Below are 22,598 nucleotides of genomic sequence, written 5' to 3' on the forward strand. Positions count from 1 at the left end.
TCATTTCCACTCGATGCATACGTGCCTATTGATACGGACGGAGTGAGGACCAAGTTCCGAGAGAGGCAAAGCAGAGAGAGAAAGGAAGAGAGAGAGGGAAGGAGAGAGAGAGAGAGAGAAAAAAGAGAGAGAAAGACAAGAGATGCGAACAGAAGAGAAGCTTCATTTTACGTTGCAATCTCGAGCAACCGGTGAATGAAGATGATGCTTTCATCGATGTTATCTCATCGTTGAACGTTCAGATGATAGCCTATTTTCTTCTCGAGAGTTCCTTGACGAGGAGAAAAAAAATCTCTCTTTCGACGTATGCGTGTTTGATTACTACTGTATATCACAAGCTTGGCAATCATATATATATATATATATATATGAGTTATTTTTTCTTTTTTCTTAAGGTAATACAAGTCCATTGACCTTTAATATTTATAAAAAATTCACAGAAGGTATTTTAATCTAAAATTTTATTGGATTTAAAAGAAAGAAGAACGAATCGATTTACTTATATAATTATCAAAAAATAATTGCTCGATTATGTAATACGCTTTATATAAATATTAATCACACATATAAGATAACTTACGTTTATAAGATCCAACTTCTCGTCGTCCAATCTGTAACAAAAGGATGTAAAATGTGTGAGCGAAGAAACGTAAAATCGTGATGAAATTCACAGGTTTGAAGGGATTTAGAGAATGAGAGGGGGAGAGAAAATTGACGTTCGAAATATAATGTAATAAAGTTAAGTCTTGATAACATACAAGGTGACTCTTATTCGACAACCAACCCCGACTAGTATAAAAGCAGGAGACCGTTTTGGTTCTCTAGCGTTAACCAGCCAATTTTGAAAGTTCGCGGTGAATCAACGGACAAACTAATTTACCAACTAATTTTCGAAATAGGAATTCCAAATGAGAAGGTCGCCCGACGCGTTTTGGATGCACGGATACCTAACTCCACTCACAGAAAACTACTTTTGAAAGACAAGTTACATCGTGACTCTTCCAACTCACTTTCTCTCTCTCTCTCTCTCTCTCTCTCTCTCTCTCTCTCTTTCTCTTTCTCTCTCTCTCCCTCTTTATTTCTCTATATCGCTTTAAATGGGTGATATCTTCGTTTATAAGCCAAAGGTTGAACGAGTACTAAATATTAACTTATTTCGTAAAAGTTATATAAAGAAAAATAAATTTCAAACGTAAACATCCGGAAAGACGCGATATGAACGATTACGTATAATGAGACACCATATATATTATATATATATATATATATATATATAAAACCAAATTTTAATAAATCTTTATTGTTTTAGATTATTATCCATGAAATTGATCGATCTAACGATATTTTGATCTTATAAGATTAATTCGATGTTTCTAAATTGCTCCGTTCTATTTCAAATATAAAAGAAAGAATTTAAAATTCTTTCGGAAATTTCTTACGTATAACTTAATACCATAATAGATGAGTAATTTATTAGAACTCGATTTCGAACGGGCAAACTCGACGTTTGTTAATCAAGACAAATGATGTCTGACTAAAGCAAATCGTATCTTCTTTCTTCTAACCCATATTTCACCTTCGTTCGTCCTCGATGAGGCGGTTTCCTTCTTAAACAACTAATTCCTCGATTAACATTTTAATTATCTCGCACGAGACACGAAAGTTCGAGAGAACGTTCCTTAAGCCTTAACGAGGGAAGAAGATTAGAGTGTCGTTAGGGTAGGCGAGCCTACCTTCTTCTTCTCTCTCTCTCTCTCTCTTTCTCTCCTCATCACCCATCTTCCATCTCTTATAGTCGTCCGCGAATCTAATTTGGGCTTAACGTAGCGCGATATGAGTCCTCGGGAATAATTTGTCGTGCTGCTCCTTCAACGTCAAGGAGAACGAATTTACAAATAACTTTGAAGAGAAACCTTCAAGAATCCTGCGAATTCGGTGAAAAAGACAACGAAGGTCTTAAGACTTAATTCGACTTAATATATATATATATATATATATATATATATATATATATATATATATATATATATATGCATTACACTACTGTATTATAAATTGTAATAGAAATGACGCGATATATAAATTTATTATTATTATAAATATATCTGTCAAATTTTTCTCCAGATTAAAATACAAATTGTGTATACTCTTATTTATGATATCTCCTTTTATACGATATATAAAATAAAAATGTCATTCTTATGTATGAAAAAGGATCTTTTTTTTTTTGTATTGTTTTTTTCTTTACCTTTTCTTTTTTTTTTTTTTTCTTATTGAATTAATCCCTTCTTATAATCTTTCTACTTTCGTATACGGCAATTTTCTATGGGCAAACACGAAAGGACGATTATTCTAATATACATGACAGAGACAAATCACTTAATATTCGTCATACGCGTCATACTCATGATATATTAGAATCCGCTAAAGCGGGCTACGCTCGATGCGTTAGCCGCAACTCGAATACGTAGATACGTACGAACGTAGTACGTAGATACATAGGTAGGTAAGCGCTGGAGTGACGTAGGTATATAGGTACATAGATATATATATATATATATATACAGATATATATATATATATATATATATATATATACACGTTCACTACGGTTAAATGGATAATCGAAATTGCCCTTAATCGTCGCACGAATATTCGCAGGTACGCTTTAATAGATCCACGATGGATAATACAAGGGACCTCCTAGCCGTCTGTTATAAAAATGATCAAAGATCGAATTAAATTATCAATTATCGATTCCCTTATCTCGATTTTAATCATTTAAAGATGAAAGAAAGAATAATTCAACCGAAGCGAATTTCAAGCTATCGAATCAGAGAAGATCTACGTGTATATTTACATAAAGCACAAAATGTTTCTCGATAATACGATAGAGAGAGAGAGAGAGAGAGAGAGAGAGAGAGAGAGAGAGAGAGAGAGAGAGAGATATTCGATTATCGAATCTCTCTATGGAGTTTTCTTTTCTATGTTATTCCTTTTTTCTTTTTTCATTTTGCTACGTTTTAAAAGCAATCCCATCCATCCACCCTCGAGCAAAGTTAAAGGCGAATTTTCACGAGGTCCATCGCGAAGACTGTCCCCCTCCCCCTCCTCTCTAACGCAGGGTCACAGCACGTAAAGTACACAGTAAAGAAATGGGTCGCTCTTGGATGGGACGAGGGTTAAGGTATAGTTGTAACTAGAGAGTTGGCTTATCTTACACGAACTCATTTTCTCTGTTATAAAAGCGAGCGACAGATAGAAAGATAACTATGTCTCTCTCTCTCTCTCTCTCTCTCTCTCTCTCTCTCTCTCTCTCGTCGATTGTAGAGATATAATATCCGATCGTAAACGTGATTTTAAAGCAAATCTTTCTTCATAGAAATAGTCGCGAACGAATGAGACAAGATAAATTCAAAAAAAATGTGGGATGGGGGAGGGTGAAGGATGGGAAAACAGCATCTTCGATTCGGAATCTTTTAATTCTCAAATTTTTTACTCCCCTTAAATATTCCATTGTTCGAACGAAATTTTCGAACTTATCGATAGGATAAAAAAAAAAAAAAATAATAAAAATAATAAAAATAAATAAATTATATACAGAAAGATTTATATAACATACCATTCGTTTCATTATTACTTGAAACTTGTTTCTTATCAAATAGAAGATAGCCTCTATTTTCTATTAGTTCAATATATTGAACGTAAGCTTAAAAAAAAAAAAAAAAAAAAAAAAAAAAAAAAAAAAAAGAATTTCAAAATGAAGGCAAAAGAAAATACGATTAAAAATTACGCAACAATTTACTTTCTTTTCGCTCACTTTTTATCATCTTCTTTTAGTTACGATCTCTCTCTCTCTCTCTCTCTCTCCCTCTTTTTATATACCTATCTATCTATCTATCTATCCCTTTCTCTTTCTCAAACATACTGAAGTTTTTCTCCCAAGCCATTCTCGTCTCGACCAGCCGAGCAATTTGCAGTTCTGCCGGGTGGTGATTAAGATGCTTAATCTGTAGCCGAGCAAATGGTCTATCCCGTGCCACCTCTCCTTTTTCCCCTTTTCCTTTTCCATGTCTTTCTCGCCAAGCTTGAAAGTTAAAAAAAAAAAAAGAAAAAAAGAAAAAAAAATCCTAAAGTTTCAGAAATACATCTCTTTATCTTTTTTACCCTTTTGGTTTGAAAATTCTACGTACATTATATATATATATATATATATATATATATATATATATATATATATATATATATATATATACATACGTATATCTACTTACATACGTTGGAAACACGCAATGCTAGCCATAAAATATTTTAGGATCGTTTACCCTCTTTGAGGGGAGAAAAAAGAGGAAGCAAAAAGAATAATGCAATTTTTATGAAGAACATTTATATCGCAATGTAATTTTAAAAGTTACACGCTTATATAGATGCCTGCGTATTTGTTTCTTTTTTCTTACCTTTTCTTTTTTTTTTTTTCTTTTTTCCTTCTTAATTTCATCTCATTTTTTCCTTGTCACAAAATCAATTATTAATCGCCGCGTATTAAAATGATTGCTAAAAGAAAAAGAAAGAAAAAAAAAGGAAGAAAAGAATTTAAAAAAAAAATGATGTTTTAATGGAAAAAAAAAAAAAAAAAAAAAAAAAATATATATATATATATATGAAAAAAAAACATGAAAAAACAATATGAAAAAAAAATATGAAAAAATATTATATTACATATGTGATGAAACGATAAACATTACAATCTAAAGAGCTATTATGCTTGTCTCTTATACTTCGTTTTTTCCAAAGTCTTACGACTTATTACTTTTTTTTTTTTCTTTTTCGTTCTTGATCATTCTTACCTTCCTCTAGCCACACACATACACACACATACACACACACACACACACACAAAAGAGTAGCACATTGACCCTACGCTTTCGCCATTGTTGGTTTTAGCTATACACGGTTTACGACTTTTCTTTCTGGCTAATCTAAACACTCGAAAGAAAAAAAAAAAAAGCAATAAGCGCAACGACACATGAAAAATATCCTTAGTTTCGCAAAACTTATAATTAATAGAATATATATTATATTAATACTTATAGTTATATTATAATATATTTATAAGCATGGAAAAAAAAAAAAAAGAAAAGAGAAAAAGAAAGAATCATCATTTAACATATAAAATATAAAAATATCAATCGTAATAGCAATTCATATAAATTCTTCAAATCGATTAACGCAATAAACAAATAATATTACAAATGATCGTTGATACGAAAGCAAAGATCCTTAAAGATTAACCCTCATTTACCCTTATATCTAATGCATAAGCCGTTTACGTATAGCGTTATGTTCATTAGTTAGCCACGTTATTAGGGCAATATTTGCATTGCCTATCCATAAACTGTTCAGTGATAATCAATCGTTAATTTGGTAACGAACCTGATCTCTGTTGAAAAGCAACCCTTAGATAAGAGCTAACCATAAAGACGATAAATTAACCGTGAAGCCTTTTAACGCGTCATCGCCATAGTCGTCGTAGTCATCGTAGTCGTCGTCGTCGTCGTCGTCGTCGTTGTCGTCTATCTTGAAAATTGACTCTTCTACAACAACGTGTTCATGGAAGCGTTGACTTAGGATAATTACGAGGCCAGATGAGAGTATGATAATTAGTCGTGAAAGCAAAAAGAATGAAAGAGAGAGATAAAAAGAGTGAGATGCAATGTAGAAGATAAGAACGATATAAAATAACGGAGATAACAAAGATTTGGTCGACTGATCAATCATAACAACGATGATTAAGATGCGTTTGTTCGTTTAATCAACGAGAAATGAAAATAAACGCGTAATTAGATGGCTCCCATCACGAAGTAGGTAGTAGGTACACACGACGTGACGTCTATTACTGAAATCAGTCATCATTTTAGTTAGGAGTTACGATGAGAGAGGTTGAGAAGGCGACGTTAATGTTCCGCAACCTGGCTGCTATGTACGTACGTTAATAGCGAGAGTAGTAGGATTATTAATGATAGTCATACCTGTGAGGGAGAATGAGTCTTTCGCCTTTCGTACGAACGAACGAATTACCATTGAAATCTATATTCGTGTATTATTTTTTGTTAACGAAAAAATATTAATAGGATAATCAAAGAAAAAGAAAAAAACAAAAAAAAAATTAGATTGGAATAAACGTTACTCCATTGCAAAATGTACATGAGAGTAATGTAAAAAAAAAAAAAAAAAAAAGGAACATTATTTCCATTTAAATTCAATATTTTCGATAAGATTCAATATCATAAATATTAATTTATCGTCCCGATAACCGATAAGAGAAATTCAAGATCGTACTTCAACGATTCGAGTATTCAACGATAAAGCAAATATCTGATTGGTATTTTGTAATATGTAAAAGAGAACGTCGATAGATACTTAGATAAATCGTTCGTTAAAACCTATGCTAAAAAAAAAACAAAAAAAACAAAAAAATGTTACAGAGATCACTCGAATTGTTCCATTTTCCATTTATTTTCATTCTTTACAATTTCTACTTTTATTTATTTTTTGAAAAATAAGAAAAGATCATATGTAATACGATCAAAGATTTATCTCCTTGCCTTTGTCTCTAATACCATTTTTAGTTTTAATTGATTTCGTCGTTTATATTCGTATCGACATATTTACATTGCCTATTCACCCAAAACATTTATCTTTGGAATAGAGTAGATAACAAGGGCAATGGTCGATTTTTTTCTTCTCTGCCCTGCGACATAATGCAAAAAAGAGGTCACTATCCTCGACGTTTACATTGCAAATGAAAGTATCTATATTAGGAGTATATCTCGACGTAATGCTTTGTTGAAAAATGGCGTGATGTTTGAAAGAGTTCCACCTAGAGGGAATGTGAAGGGATAGGCAGAACGAAAAAAAAAAAAAAAAGAAAGAAAAAAGAAAAGAGAAAGAAAAAAAAAGAATAAACAAGAAGGAAAAAAGAAAGACAAAAAAAAAAAAGAAAAAAGAAAAGAAAAAGAAATAACCGACAAGCCGTAGGTATATCTATATTGAACTAGTGAGACACAGAGTAAAGTAATTTAATAATGCCGGGGGCGATGACGATCCGACCTTAACGATGAACTTTTCCAAGCGTTTAAACGCGATAATAGCGTTGGAACGCCCTTATACTGTTGGAATTCAAAACGCCGATAACACGGACGATACGATAACGATGGGAATGCTTCCTAGAAATGACGTTTCGTTATAACACCAGAGATCCCTTACGTTTTTATCCTTTTAAAATAATATCGTCTAAATAAAGGTATGATCTTTCTAATAACAAAGAGATATAAAATTGTACGACATTTTTGTTTTTATATCGTATATTTTCAACGTAAAAATAATATAATTTCATTCCTTGATTCAATCGAAATGATAGGATTTGTTTCGAAGAAACGACATTACGAAAAAGTAAAGTCTATGACTGAGAAATCACGAAGAGCAAAGAACAAAGAGAAAAGAAATTAAATAATTCTTTGATTTCAACCGAGAATAAACTCGATCGAAGAAACTTTAAGACTCCGAAAGCAGAGAGGGAGACAGAAAGACAGAAAGAGAGAGAGAGAGAGAGAGAGAGAGAGAGAGAGAGAGAAGAGGAAACTTTTGGACTGTTAGACGTATTAATCAATCTTCTTACAGTAAGTACGCATAATTAACTTGTGATGTTCATTAATCAAACAGTTCCTAGCAACTAACCCGCGAATATTTGTCCCTTTTCTTTCTTTCTTTTCGTTTTAAAAAAGAAAATATAATTTTCCATAAATGTATATATCTATTTTTATCTTTTCCAACTACTCTTGCGAATCGATACGAAACATACGTGAGTATTTCCGAATCGTGCCAATTAATTCGTTGCGAAATCGTCCGATTGAAGTATCGATTGAAGTTTCAGAGAAATCAGAGGAACAAACAACGAGCCGATACTCTCTCTCTCTCTCTCTCTCTCTCTCTCTCTCTCTCTCTCTCTCTCTCTCTCTATCTATCTATCTCTCTTTCATTCTCTCTTTTTCTTCTTTTCAGAATTTCTCAACGAGCCTGGTTCCAAGCTTGATCACCTGATGTCCTCTTTAAAAAAAAAAAAAAAAAGAAAAAGAAAAAAAGAACAAACAAACAAAGAAAAAAAGAAAAAAAAAAGAAAAAAAAAAGAAGGAATAAAGAGATAGGAGGGAATTAAATAGGAAAATTGGTTTTTGTTTTGAAAAAATTACTCAACAATTTCAATCCATCATATAGTATAATCGATAACTGGCTCTCTCTCTCTCTCTCTCTCTCTCTCTCTCTCTCTCTCTTTCTATTTCTATCCCCCTTTCGTTAAATTGAACATTTATAATTTCTGAAGAGAAAACTAAACTAAATTTGTGATTTTCTTTCTTTTTCACAGCTAGTTGCACATCCCCCAATAAATATCGGTAACGTATGCGAAATACAAGCTCTTCGAATATATATAGGTATACGTGCGTATCTATCTCTCTCTCTCTATATATATATATATGTGTGTGTGTGTGTGTGTGTGCGTGTACATACGCACGTTAGTGGAAGCTTAAGTATGAGTTATGGCGCATGCCGGCTACGAGGAGAACCCGGACGGTTGCCGGTGGTTAATTATACGGTGGGATTAGCTTGGCCGGCACCACCGCAAACCCACCCCTATAATTTTCTCGAGGGTTCAAATTCGAGCGTAAAGCGAGCTCTCTTGCTCGAAGCTGCTCGAAAGGGAAACGAGCGAACGTGAGAGGGATGAAAGGAGATAGGGAACAGTTGGACGGCAGGCAAGGCTTTGCGTGAGATAGAACATCCGGATTGCGCTCGTGTTACGCCTTTGCACCGTCTATTTGCCATCTATTACAATTCGACTATGTCGAATTCGTCTTTCGGATTCGTATCAATGAATTTTATTTCAATATCTTAGATTTTCATTTCTAAGATATCATTCGAAGAAATATAAATTTCAGATGACAATAAATCATTGTAAAATATTTCAAATATAATTTCACTTATGATAATAAATATTCGTTGGAAAAGAAAACAAAAAAGAAAAAGAAAAAAAGAAAAAGAAAAAAATCGATAAAAATATTTATATTACGTTGACATAAATTAAATTTGATAATGAATAAATTAAAAATGATAATATTGAGAGAAAAGAATTCCAAGAGGGATGGACAGGTGGGGGGGGGGGCGTAGGAGGGGGGAATTCGAGAAATAGAAGAAATGATGAACGAAGCTCGATCGTAAATGCTATCGTAATAAGAGAAGATGTGATAAAAGAGAAGGAAATCAATTCGAATAAAAGGGAACGAAGAGGTCTTTGATCAAACGTCATTCGAGAATACGACGTTATCGCAAAGATCCTGCCTGATTTTCAACGTAGAACGAACGAGAAAATGTCTATGTCGTTTAAACCAGCAACAACTCGTTACAAGCTACTTCGTCGATTACATTTTCTTTTGCTAACTCGACTTTGCGAATCGTGGTTCCAGATCTAAAGCTATCAGAGAAAGATAGATAACGCGTAACTGGCTAAGACATTTTTAATCGTAGATCAAAAAGATCCAATCGTTTTGATTGTTCGTTTTCCTCTCGAGTCGATTAAAAAGAATCCAGTGAGAAGGGATGCATTCAAGGCTTTATCTCTGTCCTTACGCTTTGCTCTTTCTCCCTCTCTCTCTCTTTTTTCTTTACTACATATTCATCTATCTGTCCTTCTCTTTACTTTATTCTTTATTACATTTATCTACGCCATCGTTTATTACTATCATTACGTGCATTTTTCTTTATCAAACTTTAACGAAACTAAGAGATATCGTATTATTTCGATTTAAAGAAAAGTCGATGATCCATTTGGCCAAAATTATTTCACCGATTTAACCGGCGACGAAGATCAGAATTTAGGATTAAGAATTCTCATTCTAATGATAGCAAGATCGTTTCGAGAAATCCAGGAATTAAACCTTACTTAAGGTCTTATCATTCTCCTTCATCTAAGACGCATTAGAACATGTTAAATATTCAAAATTCGAGTGTCTTGAGTTCTCTTGTTTAAGTCATTCTAAGATCGAAGAGAGACTTGTCATGGGCGTTTTCTTTTTTTTTTTTTTTTTTTTTTTTTTTTTTTGAAAATCTTTAATGGAAAACAAATTTGCGACATGAAAATTGTACGTGCATACGTGCGTGCGTACGTACGTAGGAAATAGTATTGAACGATAGCTATTGTTTTATCATGATGCCATAATTTTGTACTACTCTCTCGCATTAATGCTCGGTTCTCGTGTCGTCATGAAAAAGAACGCACAAAATTTCCTCTCTATTTCCGACAGATCGTTATTCATTTCTTCTTACGTTCCAACTATACCGCATTGCTGGATTCCGCGTTCCTCCCTCCCTCCCTCCCTCTCCCATTCTCTTTCTCTCTCTCTCTCTTTGTCTGTCTTCTTCTTCCTATTTATCTATCCCTGTTCCTCTCTCATCCTTCTTTCTACGAGTATGAGAACTTTCTACGACTCCTACAACAACATGGCCGAACGCAAACTCGTAATGAACTATCTCTCGCTTAATTAACTCACTCGTTTCTTCTGTTTCTCGAGTACTCTAAATAAAATAGACTTCCACCGTTGATATTTTGATATCTATAAAGAAGAAGAAGAAGAAGAAGAAGAAGAAGAAGAAGGATGTTTGCGTTCTTGCTATTAGAGAATTATTTCTTTTCTTTTTAACGAAAGTATCTTTAAAAGGAAATAATATAAATTGTAAAGAGAAAAAGAAAATTACAGAAAGAGAGAGAGAGAGAGAGAGAGAGAGAAGGGGGAAAAAAAAAGATAAAAACAGAAATAAAGAGAGAGATAGAAAGATACATGTCGTCTATAATGCGTACCTTTTTAAAAGGTTCATATCATGAATGACAGAAGAAAATAGAAAAAAAAAAAAAAAAAAAAAGAAGAACTAACTTTTTGAAAAGCCAAATAAAAATTAATTCAAAGTACTCCGTTCCTCGGAATAGCTTTTTTTTTTCCCGAGGCAAACGGATCACTAGTGTGATACATATTTTATATACCAACATATATCCCGAACGTGTGATGCTTTAACGAAGTGACATGGGAAATTCTAATTACATTGCAAATTTGATCGCTACATATAATTAACGTGAACTAATCTAATAATACGATTTATCGTTAATAATCGTTAAAATATCTTTTAAACGTTCTTTTTCTCTTTAATATATGTCATAGAATAGCGTTATCGGATTATACCGAGAGAAGGGCCCGTTGTTATGTAACCATTGCATTTTGTAACCATTGCATGAATAAAAAAAAAAAAAAAAAAACAAAAAAAAATTTCATGCCAATGGAACTAACTTTACTATTAATCGTGAAAATCTACGATTCTTTTTCGTCAACAGAAACAATGAAATCTTGTTTGCGATTTGCGACGATATTAAGGACAATTTTCAAAGTTTCGTCACTTTTCCAAAACGATTTTCCCATTTTCTCGAAAGTTAGTTTCTTTCTTTTCCTTTTCTTTGTTGTTGTTGTTTCATTTTACAAAGCAACAAATTTGCAAACTTTTTCTCTCGGGAATAACAAAGAGACATAGGTATATATAGATATAGTCGTACAAACGGAATCATAGTTTTACACGTCAAAAGTCTTTTCGCTCGAATGATGTCGCTCGAACTCGTTACAATTGCGAGGACGGATAGGTACAACGAAAAAGGGGGATGGGAGGGATCGAGGGTGAAAATGACAGAGCGAAGTGGTACGTACGCACCAATTCAAACAAGTGACACCAAGTTGACATTTTTCCGTGGATTTCTCTATGGCGGAGAAATTGCGTCCTAGGACGACGTCAAATATCGCCTTCCGTTTCGTTCTTCGCACATCCATCGTGCAATCTCTTCGCCTTCGTATGTGTATGTAGAGATTATTGTACATATATGTATATATATATGTATATATATATATATATATATATATGTACATGTACGGAGGAATATACTCCCACTATTCTCTTTCTGTCTCTCTCTTTCTCTCTATCTCTCTTTCTTTTTCGAATATCGGTGAAAAGTTTTGGCTGCCGACGTCAAGTCGTGCAGCAGTACAGCAGAACGCGCCATGGCACCGATGCCAGTTGAAATACACCCGTGAGACAACGGCTGCTCGTATAAGTTTAATCCTCCACAACGATATAGCCCGCTGGGAGAACCGAATCCTTCTCAATTCTCCCCTACCACCTCTTATAACCGTACTTCACTTCCTTTTTGTCCCTTTTCTGCAGTTGACCTCGCCATATTTCTCACTCCCTTTCTTTCTCTTTCTGTCTCTATCTAACTTTTTCTCTCTCATCTTTCTTCTTTTAATTTTCCATCTTATATATATATATATATATATATATACATATGTATGTGTATGTATATACGTGCGTACGTGTGTTGGTGTGTGTGTGTGTGTTTCTTTCTCTAGCAGTTTCTTTCTTCACGATGTAATAAACCGTTCCGTTCTGATCCAAGAGAGTTCTCTCTTTCTTTCTTTTTTCTTTGCTTTCTTCTTCACGTTCGTTCGTTCGTTCGTTCCATTTTTACTTTAATTCCGTCACGACGATCATATAAAAGCCATTGCAATCACGTCGAATTTAAAGCGCTCCAGGGCTTCTCTTTCGATCCCGCGAACGAAAAGGTTCCGGCCTTTGTGCAGAGAGCGAACGTTCGTCGTCGAACGTGGATGGACTTTCGACGGGATGACGAGGAGCCGCGAGCTACGCGAATTCTCTCTCTCTCTCTCTCTCTCTCTCTATCTTTCTCTCTCTCTCTTGTCCTCTAGCCCGTTCTATCTTTCTTTTTCTCTTTTAATTCTACGTACATGTTCTTCCTTATTCTCTATCTCTGTCATAGATCTGGTATTTAATTTCGGCAAGAATCGAAGCCATCCTTACCATTCGTCGACATTATTATATGTTGAAATTTTATTATTATCATTCTATGATAAATTCGATTCGAAATTATCGTGAAAAATAAAACATAGGATCGAATTTTAAAATGACGCGACCTCAAACGTGTCTAGAAACGAGAGAACGATAATTTAATTTCTCAACGCGTTTCATCCCCTCTCTCTCTCTCTCTCTCTCTCTCTTTCTCTCTGGACTATGCGTTATCCTAATGCGATTTTGAAACGTTACGCGTGCCTTGAATCGTCGGGAACTTTACCGAACGGTAGAGGATCTGACGTGATGAAATTTTTCAATAAAAATCGTATGGTACTTCGTGTTAGGTAGGGATTTTTCTACACCAACGATTTCGAATTTTTCGTTTGCTGAACTCAACCATTATTTTTCCTTAGGGCTGCTTACTTTTTCCGTGATATATATGTGTATATATATATATATATATATATATATATATATATATACACACACATATTTCTCTCTATCTCTTTCTCTCTCTTTCTCTTTATTTTTTCTTTTTTTCCGACAGGAAATAAATGAGATAATAGAACGTTGCTCATCACGTGGTCCTACTGGTCAAGGTCATCAGAAAACAAAGTAACACATTTCGCTTCCGGTTTATTGTGTAAGAAAAAGATATCATCTTGAAAAAATCACTTTCTCCGAAACTCTTTATCTTCCTCTCTCTCTTTTTATCTATCTATCTATCTATCTATCTATTTATCTATCTATCTTTTTCTATCAGAGAGGGAGCTCATATTCCCGTTGGAAGTTCATCTTAACAAAAAAGAACTAACTCATTTTTCCAACGAAGCGTCGCCCTCACGCCAACCACACAAGCGCGCCACCCTCTTGTAATTTATTATCTCAAGCGAAATAAGAAAACGACTTACTTTACGAATAAGCCGTTTACTATTTTTTTTTATTTTTCTTTTATTTTTTTTTTATTTTCTTCTTTTTCTTTTTATTTTTCTTTCCTTTACCTTTCCTTTCCTTTTTCGTAACATTTTTGTTTTCCTTCTGTGATTTGTTACACGTATAATATTGAAAAATTTAACGATATAAAATTTTATTAAAATATGATAAAATAAATCTGAAATTTAACGTAACGTATTATGTGAACGATAACGAAAAATCGAAGTTGGAAGAGGTAGAATTTATGACAATGAAAATGATAAAAATTTATCGAGAAATGAATACGAAAAAGAATATCCACTTTCTCCTCGAAAGATAATAGAACAGAAAGAAGAAAAAGAGAGAGAGAGAGAGAGAGAGAGAGAGAGAGAGAGAGAGAGAGAGGGAAATTGAAAGAGAGATAAAAATAATATATACGAAGGACGCAAAATGCATTTGGTTTTCGAGGCACGCGTTAAACAGATTCGACGCAGGAAGGCAGGAAGAGACAGTTAGAATCTTCGGTGTCTTTCTACCAGACAACCAAAATCGTGAAATTTCGAAAAGATATGAGTCGCGCATGACTTCTCTCTCTCTCTCTCTCTCTCTCTCTCTCTCTCTCTCTCTCTTTCTTTCTCTTTCCCTTAGGAAGGCGTACACCGTTTATCTAGTTTCGTATTCCGTCGTCGCCTTCTGTCCGACGATACAACCGGCAACATAATACTCGAACTTAATCCACATTCTCCGAGGACTCGCGAGCGTTTCTACGTGTGCATGCTCCATTCGCGAACGTCTTTTCTCTGTCAGTCTGTATGTCTGTCTACTTCTCTCTCTCTCTCTCTCTCTACTCTACTCTAGTCTAGTCTACTCTAGTCTAGTCTTGTAGTCGTTGTCTTTCCTCGAGAAATTCAATTTAGTCGTCCTCTTCTCGAGCATTTACGGGCGACGCCTTCCTACGATAGTAAGCAACCAAGAAAGAGATAGAGAGAAATGTAAAGATATAGTAGACTCCTTCTAACAAGTGGAATTAGTTACGAATTAATGTTCTTAACAAAGATTGTGAAATGAAGAAAGATTTTCAAGTGGAAAGGGAAGAAAAGAGAAACTCTCTCTCTCTCTCTCTCTCTCTCTCTCTCTCTCTTTCTCTCATTTTATTTTTCTCTATTTCCGTGTTTTTTGTTCGTTTTCTTTCTTCACGCTATCGCTCGACGATCAAACCTTTTAATTAAACTTTTTTTTTTCTTCTTCTTTTTTTTTCTTTTTTTTTTCTTTTTTTTTTTTTTCTTCTTCACGCCGATCTTGTTTCTCCGCTTATGCGAGAACGTAATCGAATCTTCCCGATATCTATGAAACTACATGCAGAGAGAAAATCGAGTTGCACGAACGCACACGAATACCGACGATTAGTTAAATTAATCGTCGTATATATATTGATAGGTAGTCATGAGGAACTATTACACAAATTTACGTTCGCTTTAAATTTAATGACGTCTGAATAAAAAATTTTTATAGGTAGGTAGGTAGGTAGGTAGGTAGGTAGGTAGCTTGATAGATAGGTAGATAAGTAGATAGATACAGGTAAAGCCAATCGGATTAGTTTAGCGGTAGTACTGTCGAATAGGAAATATGCGTGCGGTTCGATATACTGAAATGATGAAAATCACTAGATAACACATAGGCATACATATAATACGTAGGTACACGTCGCGGAGAAAATCATAGAGCTGTTTATTATCGATGAAAACGAAATGTGATCCCATCGAAACACGTTACGGAGAAATTCGAATGAGATAACAACGAACGATAAAGCTTGTTTGCCTACCTTCTCTCTCCCTTTTCAATCCCTTCTCGCCACTCCCTTCTTCCACCTCCTCCCTACCTCCCCTCTCTCTTTCTCTCTCATCTCTCTCAATTGCACCCCACAGCTTCCCGGATCGTGCACAAATATTCGGCTTTTCTCCGCTCAGTAGCGTAGATCCGATTATAAACCGGCGAGAGCTTTCCGCGGTTGTAATTTTCGCATTAGCACCGAACCGCGGCCAACCTAATTCGATGATACTACCGTGTACAAGCGCGAGCGCGTACAAGCGTACTGCAACGATTCGCATATTTGGCGTACCAGGGATATCCTGTGTCCCAAACGACCATTCGACAAATCCTGTATTTCCATGCGAATCCTTGACTAATTCATTCGATGGAATTTCGTCTTTGAAAATCCGATCGAAATAATTGACTTTCCTTTTTCTTTTTTTCTCTTTTCCTTTTTTTTTTTTTTTTTTTTTTCTTTTTTTTCCTTACCAAGTCAATTTTATCGTTTAATTAGAACGGGTAGGAGTATGGACGTTTTTTTTTCTTTTTTCTTTTTTTCTTCTCTCTCTCTCTCTCTTCATTGACAAAACATAACCGATACGATTTTAACGAGACACCCGGTAAACGTAATATACACTTTGTACGTTGCAAGCGATTATTCGGATGAAATTGTCGGAATGATAATTATAATAATCTTTAAACTTGTCCCGTGTTTGTACGTAATCGTGGGAAGAAATTTATGAAAAAGAAATAGAAAGGTAGAAGTCCCAACGGGACGAATTAATGTGGCGACAATTAAGACGAACAATCCGAGAAGACGGGAAATTTCTTTCTATGAAGAAAAGGAACACGTAGACATTTAGAAATAAGAAACGTCGAGGCAAATGAAGAAAAAGTTCCACTCGTCGCTAGAATCCTTCGTTGGTACGTTAAACGACAGACTATCCTTCTTCATTCTTTCACCCTTAAGGGAAGAAAATCGTTCCGGAGTGTTTCAACGAATGAAGAGGATAGGAATGAAAAAAAATTTAAGGGAAACCCGTTGCTATCTCTTTCTTTTTCCTTTCTTTTTTCATTTCATTCTTTCCTTTTTTTTTTCTTTTCTTTTTTTTTTTTTTTTTACTTTTAAGAAGCTTTCGTGATCGCTGATTCAGAAATGGCGCGACCATGCGGACTTTGCAAGTCAAATATGGAAAGCTCTCGTGCCTGAACACCTAAGGTGTACGAATAAGTGAGAGAGAGAGAGAGAGAGAGAGAGAGAGAGAGAGAGAGAGAGGCAGAGAAAGACAGAGAGAAAAATAGAACTACTCCTCGATAAATCTGATTTATCGTAATAAGGTCTTTCCGCGCCGCAGGACTTACGGAAGTTTGCGTCCCAGAAGTGCACCTTCCGTCCATCCAGTCACACTATTACTCTCTGCGTCTGACGATCGCACTGAGAGAGGGAACTTCTTTTCTAACTCGCAAACACGAGACGGGACGTAGAAAGAGAAAGAGAGAGAAAGAGAGAAAAAAGAGACTGGTGCGACGTTGGAAAGGATGAAAAATGAGGGTTATCGAGTTACATTCTCGGGAAGGTAATAATTTGAGAGCTCGGTGATAAAGTATTAAAGTTAAAGTGACATCATCTCGCACTAATGGCGTCAAGTGATTTACCATTCGCCACTGATATCCATAAAGCGATAACAAAATAATAAAAAGCTATAATAGGCGAATTGATAATTCGAACGAATTCAATATTCACAAATATTCTCGCAAATTTTCTTAAGTTCCTCTTTCGTTTTTCTTCTTTTTCTTTTTTTTCTTTTTTTTTTTTTTTTTGTTCCTCGCACGACGACACACACAATATTTTGATTAATAACGCGCCCATTGTATCCACGGATACGCATTGGAATATATCCAGACCGTTGATAATTTCCTGGCGATGCGTTCGCGTAATTAAACACGTAATTATGCATTAACTTCTTCGTGGGAATGCGCAGATGGCATTACGAAATATTTTACAATAATATCTACTTTGGTAGATAATTGTATGCGAACGCTCGCGGCATACTATCACCATAAGTTGTAATCTTTTTATCAGTATATACAATCGATTTATCAATAAAACATATTGAATTTTAACTCTGGTTTTTAATTCTTACATGTTACGCGTGAATTAGATATAACAAACATATAATTTAGATAATCATTTATCGACAATCTATTCCTTCCTTTTTCCTTTGTCTTTTATATTAATTATCCTTCAATTTATTAAACTTCAATAATTAATCTTTTTACAATCATATTAATGTTTATTCAGACCTTCTTCTATTATATTTACGAAGAATATTTTATCGAGGAGAACGATCAAATAAATGATATTAACGTACGTTTTTCAATAAATCAACGAATTCACAGGACTGTTAGTATCATCGCCGAAAGCACGCCAATTATCGAATGAAATAACGAAGATCGGTACGAAGCGGAACGCTTCCATCAACGTTATACTTAATTAATCAAATTGTTGATTCTCAGGGACGTTGATCGTATACGTTCTCAAATTGAAATGAAAAAGCAACAATTTTTTTATTCGATTTTTCGATATTAGATAAAAGCCGTTCTTTTTATCTCTTTCGACTTTTTCTTTTTCTTTTTTTCGTATTTTCTTTTTTTTTTCTTCTATTAATCTGAACTTTCAAAAAAGAACGGAATAGGAACTTTCGTGACTATAAATAAATTCATGAAATATCAAAAAATGAGTCAAAAATGAATTTGCTCGTGCATGAATTTTAATTTTTCACTTTAATACGTAAATATTTTAAATACGGTCGCACGGTTTACGACGCATGTATTTTTAATTGTTCGTCATTTTCCGTCCTAGTAGTTCGTTGTAACAGAAACAACAACGACGTAGTTACGTAGACAAGTTAGAAGATTCCATCAACGATTTTAATATTTAAAGAGCAAGTAACATCTTCTTTATCGCCAAAGTTGTTGGCAAATTTCCTGATAACTTCGCGTGAGATACCACGGTAATTGTGCACATATTCGACATCATTTATGATTATAACCAGACTTGTTCACCTTTTGATAATAATTTCTACTTGATAAGTAGTAAGTATTCGGTACTAGTACAGATAAGATCGGAAAACAAAAAAGGCTATAGTACATATTGCTATTTCGTTTAAACGATTAAAAAATTATTTCTCAATCATTTTTATCTTTCGTTCATTTCTCTTGAATTTTATAATATTATTATTAAATTCTATCATTTGTTTTCTAATTAATTTTCATCGTAATTATATTAAAAAAAAGTTTCTTGCAAACCTATTAGATCTCTTCTTAAATATGACTTTGTTATCGTTGATAAAGTTAATTGTCAATCAAACAATTAAAATAAATTCTACGAGTTAATGATTAATATAACAAGTAAATAGTAAATATCGATGTTAAAGCGAACATGTCAATATATTTTCCTCCCTCTTACAATTTTATTTCGAACGAAGACCTATTTCCTTTTCGTTTATTCAAATACGTCATTACGTACAAATACGATCCCTTTAGAATCGTTATAGTCTCTGTTATACTGTTCGTTAAAAGGGACTAATCTATTGTTCATGTTGTAAAAATGTTCATTGCCTCGTTGCAACGAAATACCATGAAAATTCTAGATTTTCTTTCGCTATTGTCTCGTCATTGACTTTTTAAATCGCCGTTCGATCCTTCGTATATTCTATGTTATACTTTGACACTCTACGCGCCGTTTTATTCTTTCGAGGATGTACTTTATAAACGAACGAACGAATGAACGAACGAACGAACGAACGAACGAAAAAAAAAAAAGAAGAAAAGAGAAAAGGATAAAAGAGAAAGAAGAGGAAAAAGGGAGGGGATAAAAACAAAAAACAAAAAAAAAGACAAAAAAAAAGAAAAGAAAAAGAGAAAAAAGCGAAAAACAAAAAGAAAAAAGAAAAAACAAACAAAAAATAAAACAAGAAAAATCAAAAAAGTTTCCCTTCGTAGCCTCCGACAGACACAGCGTGTCGGAGGAAGTCGTTCGTTTTACGGCGTTCTAGCTCGTAAGCTTAATCGTGGTGGCCTCGGAGAAGACAGGAGTTTTAATTAGTTTTAATTCCAGTATAGAGACTCCTTTTTGCGGCACGGAGCTTGCCAGAGCTTGCACCAACTTGAAAGATAGAGATAGAGATAGAAATAGAGAGAGAGAGAGAGAGAGAGAGAGAGAGAGAAAGAGGAAGAGAGAATGAGAACGCGCGAGAAGAGGTAATCGCCTAACGGATAAGCGTGCCGCTAAAGCTGACTCAAAAGAAAGTTTTCATAGTTGCCGGGTGAAATGGGAATCAGTAGAAAATTAATACGGCTTATATAACTTATGATTTAACATAAGCTTAATGAGTAAACTTACGAACACGTACTCGTATCAAACGATATGATATAATTTAATATAAAAAGAAAAAAAAAAAAAAAAAAACAAAGAAACAAAAATCGATAAAAATTGTAACATTGCAAAATTTTTCAATTTTTTTTTCTTCCCCTTCTCCCACTTTTCCACTCTCTCTCTCTCTCTCTCTCTCTCTCTCTCTCTCTTTGTTTCCGTCTCTATTGTTTTTGTTGCAAATCAAATATCCATAAATAAGAGGAACGATCTTAAAACACGGTCATGCGAGAAGATAGAAGATAAAAAAAAGAAAGAAAGAAAGCGAAAAAAAGAAAAAAAAAAAAACGAAAAAATAGAAAAGAAGAAAAAAAAAAAAAGGAGAAATGGAAAAAAAGATAGAAAGGGTCTTTGTCCTGGCCGTTCACGTCGCAGTCAAAGTTTACAGAACTTGATGGAGTTGGTGAGGCCGAGGGTGCGAAGCGGAGAAGAGATAAAGCACGTTCTCTTTGTAACTGCAGAAACGAGATTGCCTTACCGATCTCCCCGTGTGCGAGCTATCAACTAAAATACGAAGGACAATGTACCTTTGATGCTTTCAACGACGATGTATTGACGTTTCTATCTGTCTCTCTCTCTCTCTCTCTCTATATATATATATATATATCTATCTCTATCTATCTATCTCTATTTCTCTCATTCCCAGTCCCCAGTCTTACTTTGATAAGTATAACAATTGATCTGTTTTATCAATCAAACGTCTAACCCTATTTCTCCCTTTCTCTCTCTCTCTCTCTCTCTCTCTCTCTCTCTCTCTCTCTATTTTCCAAGGACATCGAAGGTAAACGAAACGTCTTCGATCTCGTCTTGCCTTTTCTACTGTCGAAACTTGAAAGCTCAAGAGCTTTCGTGTTGAATACAATACTATGGCCATGTAATTCGAGAACACGCTTGGATACGTGCGAACGAGCTAACCAATGTCGAGTAAAGTGAAAGAAAAAGGAAAAAAAAGGAAAAAAAAAAAGAGAGAAAAAAGAAAGAAGAAAGAAAACGAATAAGAAGAAAAGAGAATTCAATATTTCACAAGAGATTTTCGAAGAAATCCTGACTGAAGTAGAAAAGCAGCGGCAAGAACATAGTCCGTCCGTCCAGCTTTACCGCGGTAGATTCGAGCTCGGCCTAGAAACGCAAAGATCTCTCTCTCTCTCTCTCCCTCTCTCTCTCTCTCTTTCTCTCTTTCAGAATCCAATATTCTTCTATTCTTCAGCAAACCCTCGTTCCTTTCGCTTTCTCGCATCACCCCTCGCCCCTTCACTCCTTACCGCCTGCCTGAAGCCACCGATAAAAGTCACGGTGAAAACGAGAAATCAGCTATGTCATATTCCTCGTATTACTCGTATTTATTATATCGAATGCAACCTATTCGTAGAAATCGATTGAATTCAATTTAATCCAAAATCGTGGCTGACGCGAATAAAATTTATTTCTGATTTTTAACAAATTTTTTTTTTTATTTTTCATTATTATCCTTGATATTAAGCTATTCTCTATCTTATATATTTCACTGTGGTCAGTGAGAATAGTTTCGATTCGTCGAAATTTACACATACAGGCACACGCAGACACACACACACACACACACACACACACAGACGCTTAACTATTATACAAAAAGGTCAATAGAGTTTGGAGGACCCACACTAAGAGCAAACTTCGTTTCACCCTTCCGATAACAACGAGATGTTTTCCCGATGTGATTTCGGCGATCGAATTTCTACTCTCTATCCTCTCTTACCCCTACAATGACCTCTTCTTCTCTTTCCGATCCCTTTTTATTCTTGATATACTTTTACTACTATGCGCACGTTCGAAAGTCGTGAGATCAAATCTTTTCTAAATGTTAAAGACATTTACTTACTTCTCCGGATACGGATTTCGATATCTCTATTATTTTTTTTTTTCTTCTTCTTTTTCATTTTCTTTTCTTCTTTTCTTTTATTTTTCTTTTTTTTTTTTTACACCGATCGTTTATCTTTCTCTTCATTTTCTAATGCTCGCGAAAAAAATGTTTCTTAATGAAATTGATCTATCGTAATTATAATGAACTTTAAAATAATAAAAATTCATTCGATCGTTAAAATAAATACGTAAATTTGATCTATCCTTTCATTAAATTTCGATTATAATATTAAAGGATCTTTATTTATTTAAACGCAGAATAAAGAAAGGACGATAGTCTTACGGTGATTTAATTTAACGAACCAGACCGGCAAAATTAAAGGATTTCCGTGTAAAATCTTCATGGTTGTATTTTTCCTTTTTCTCCCTCAATCCTTGCTTACGATAGAACGAGAATATCGGTAGTTACGCGAAATAATATTATCCGTTGCTCGGCCAGTATGATGCCGTAGAAAATTCTGACTCCGTCAACCGTGAATTTTATCCTACCTTACTCATGGATGCATAGAATTTTTTATTAGACGCGTAGCCAATTTCTATGCATTCACGATCAACGTCGCTCGCTCGGTAAGGATCTAAGTCGTAATAA

At 34.4% G+C, this 22,598-nt stretch overlaps 1 protein-coding gene across 6 annotated transcripts in view; it reads right to left on the bottom strand.

Annotated features, from left to right (window-relative positions):
* Positions 1-22,598, bottom strand: part of LOC124423619 (leishmanolysin-like peptidase) — a 257,493-nt gene that overhangs the window by 56,855 nt on the left and 178,040 nt on the right. For 5 of the 6 annotated variants that reach the window (XM_046961549.1, XM_046961551.1, XM_046961550.1 and 2 more), the window contains one exon: positions 581-611. The exons of the other annotated variant lie outside the window; for it this stretch is intronic. In XM_046961549.1, coding sequence (XP_046817505.1) covers positions 581-611 — 31 coding nt within the window. The remainder of the gene's footprint in view (positions 1-580; positions 612-22,598) is intronic. 6 annotated transcript variants of the gene reach the window in all.

This window comes from Vespa crabro, chromosome 4, assembly GCF_910589235.1.
Source record: "Vespa crabro chromosome 4, iyVesCrab1.2, whole genome shotgun sequence".
Classification (NCBI taxonomy): domain Eukaryota; kingdom Metazoa; phylum Arthropoda; class Insecta; order Hymenoptera; family Vespidae; genus Vespa; species Vespa crabro.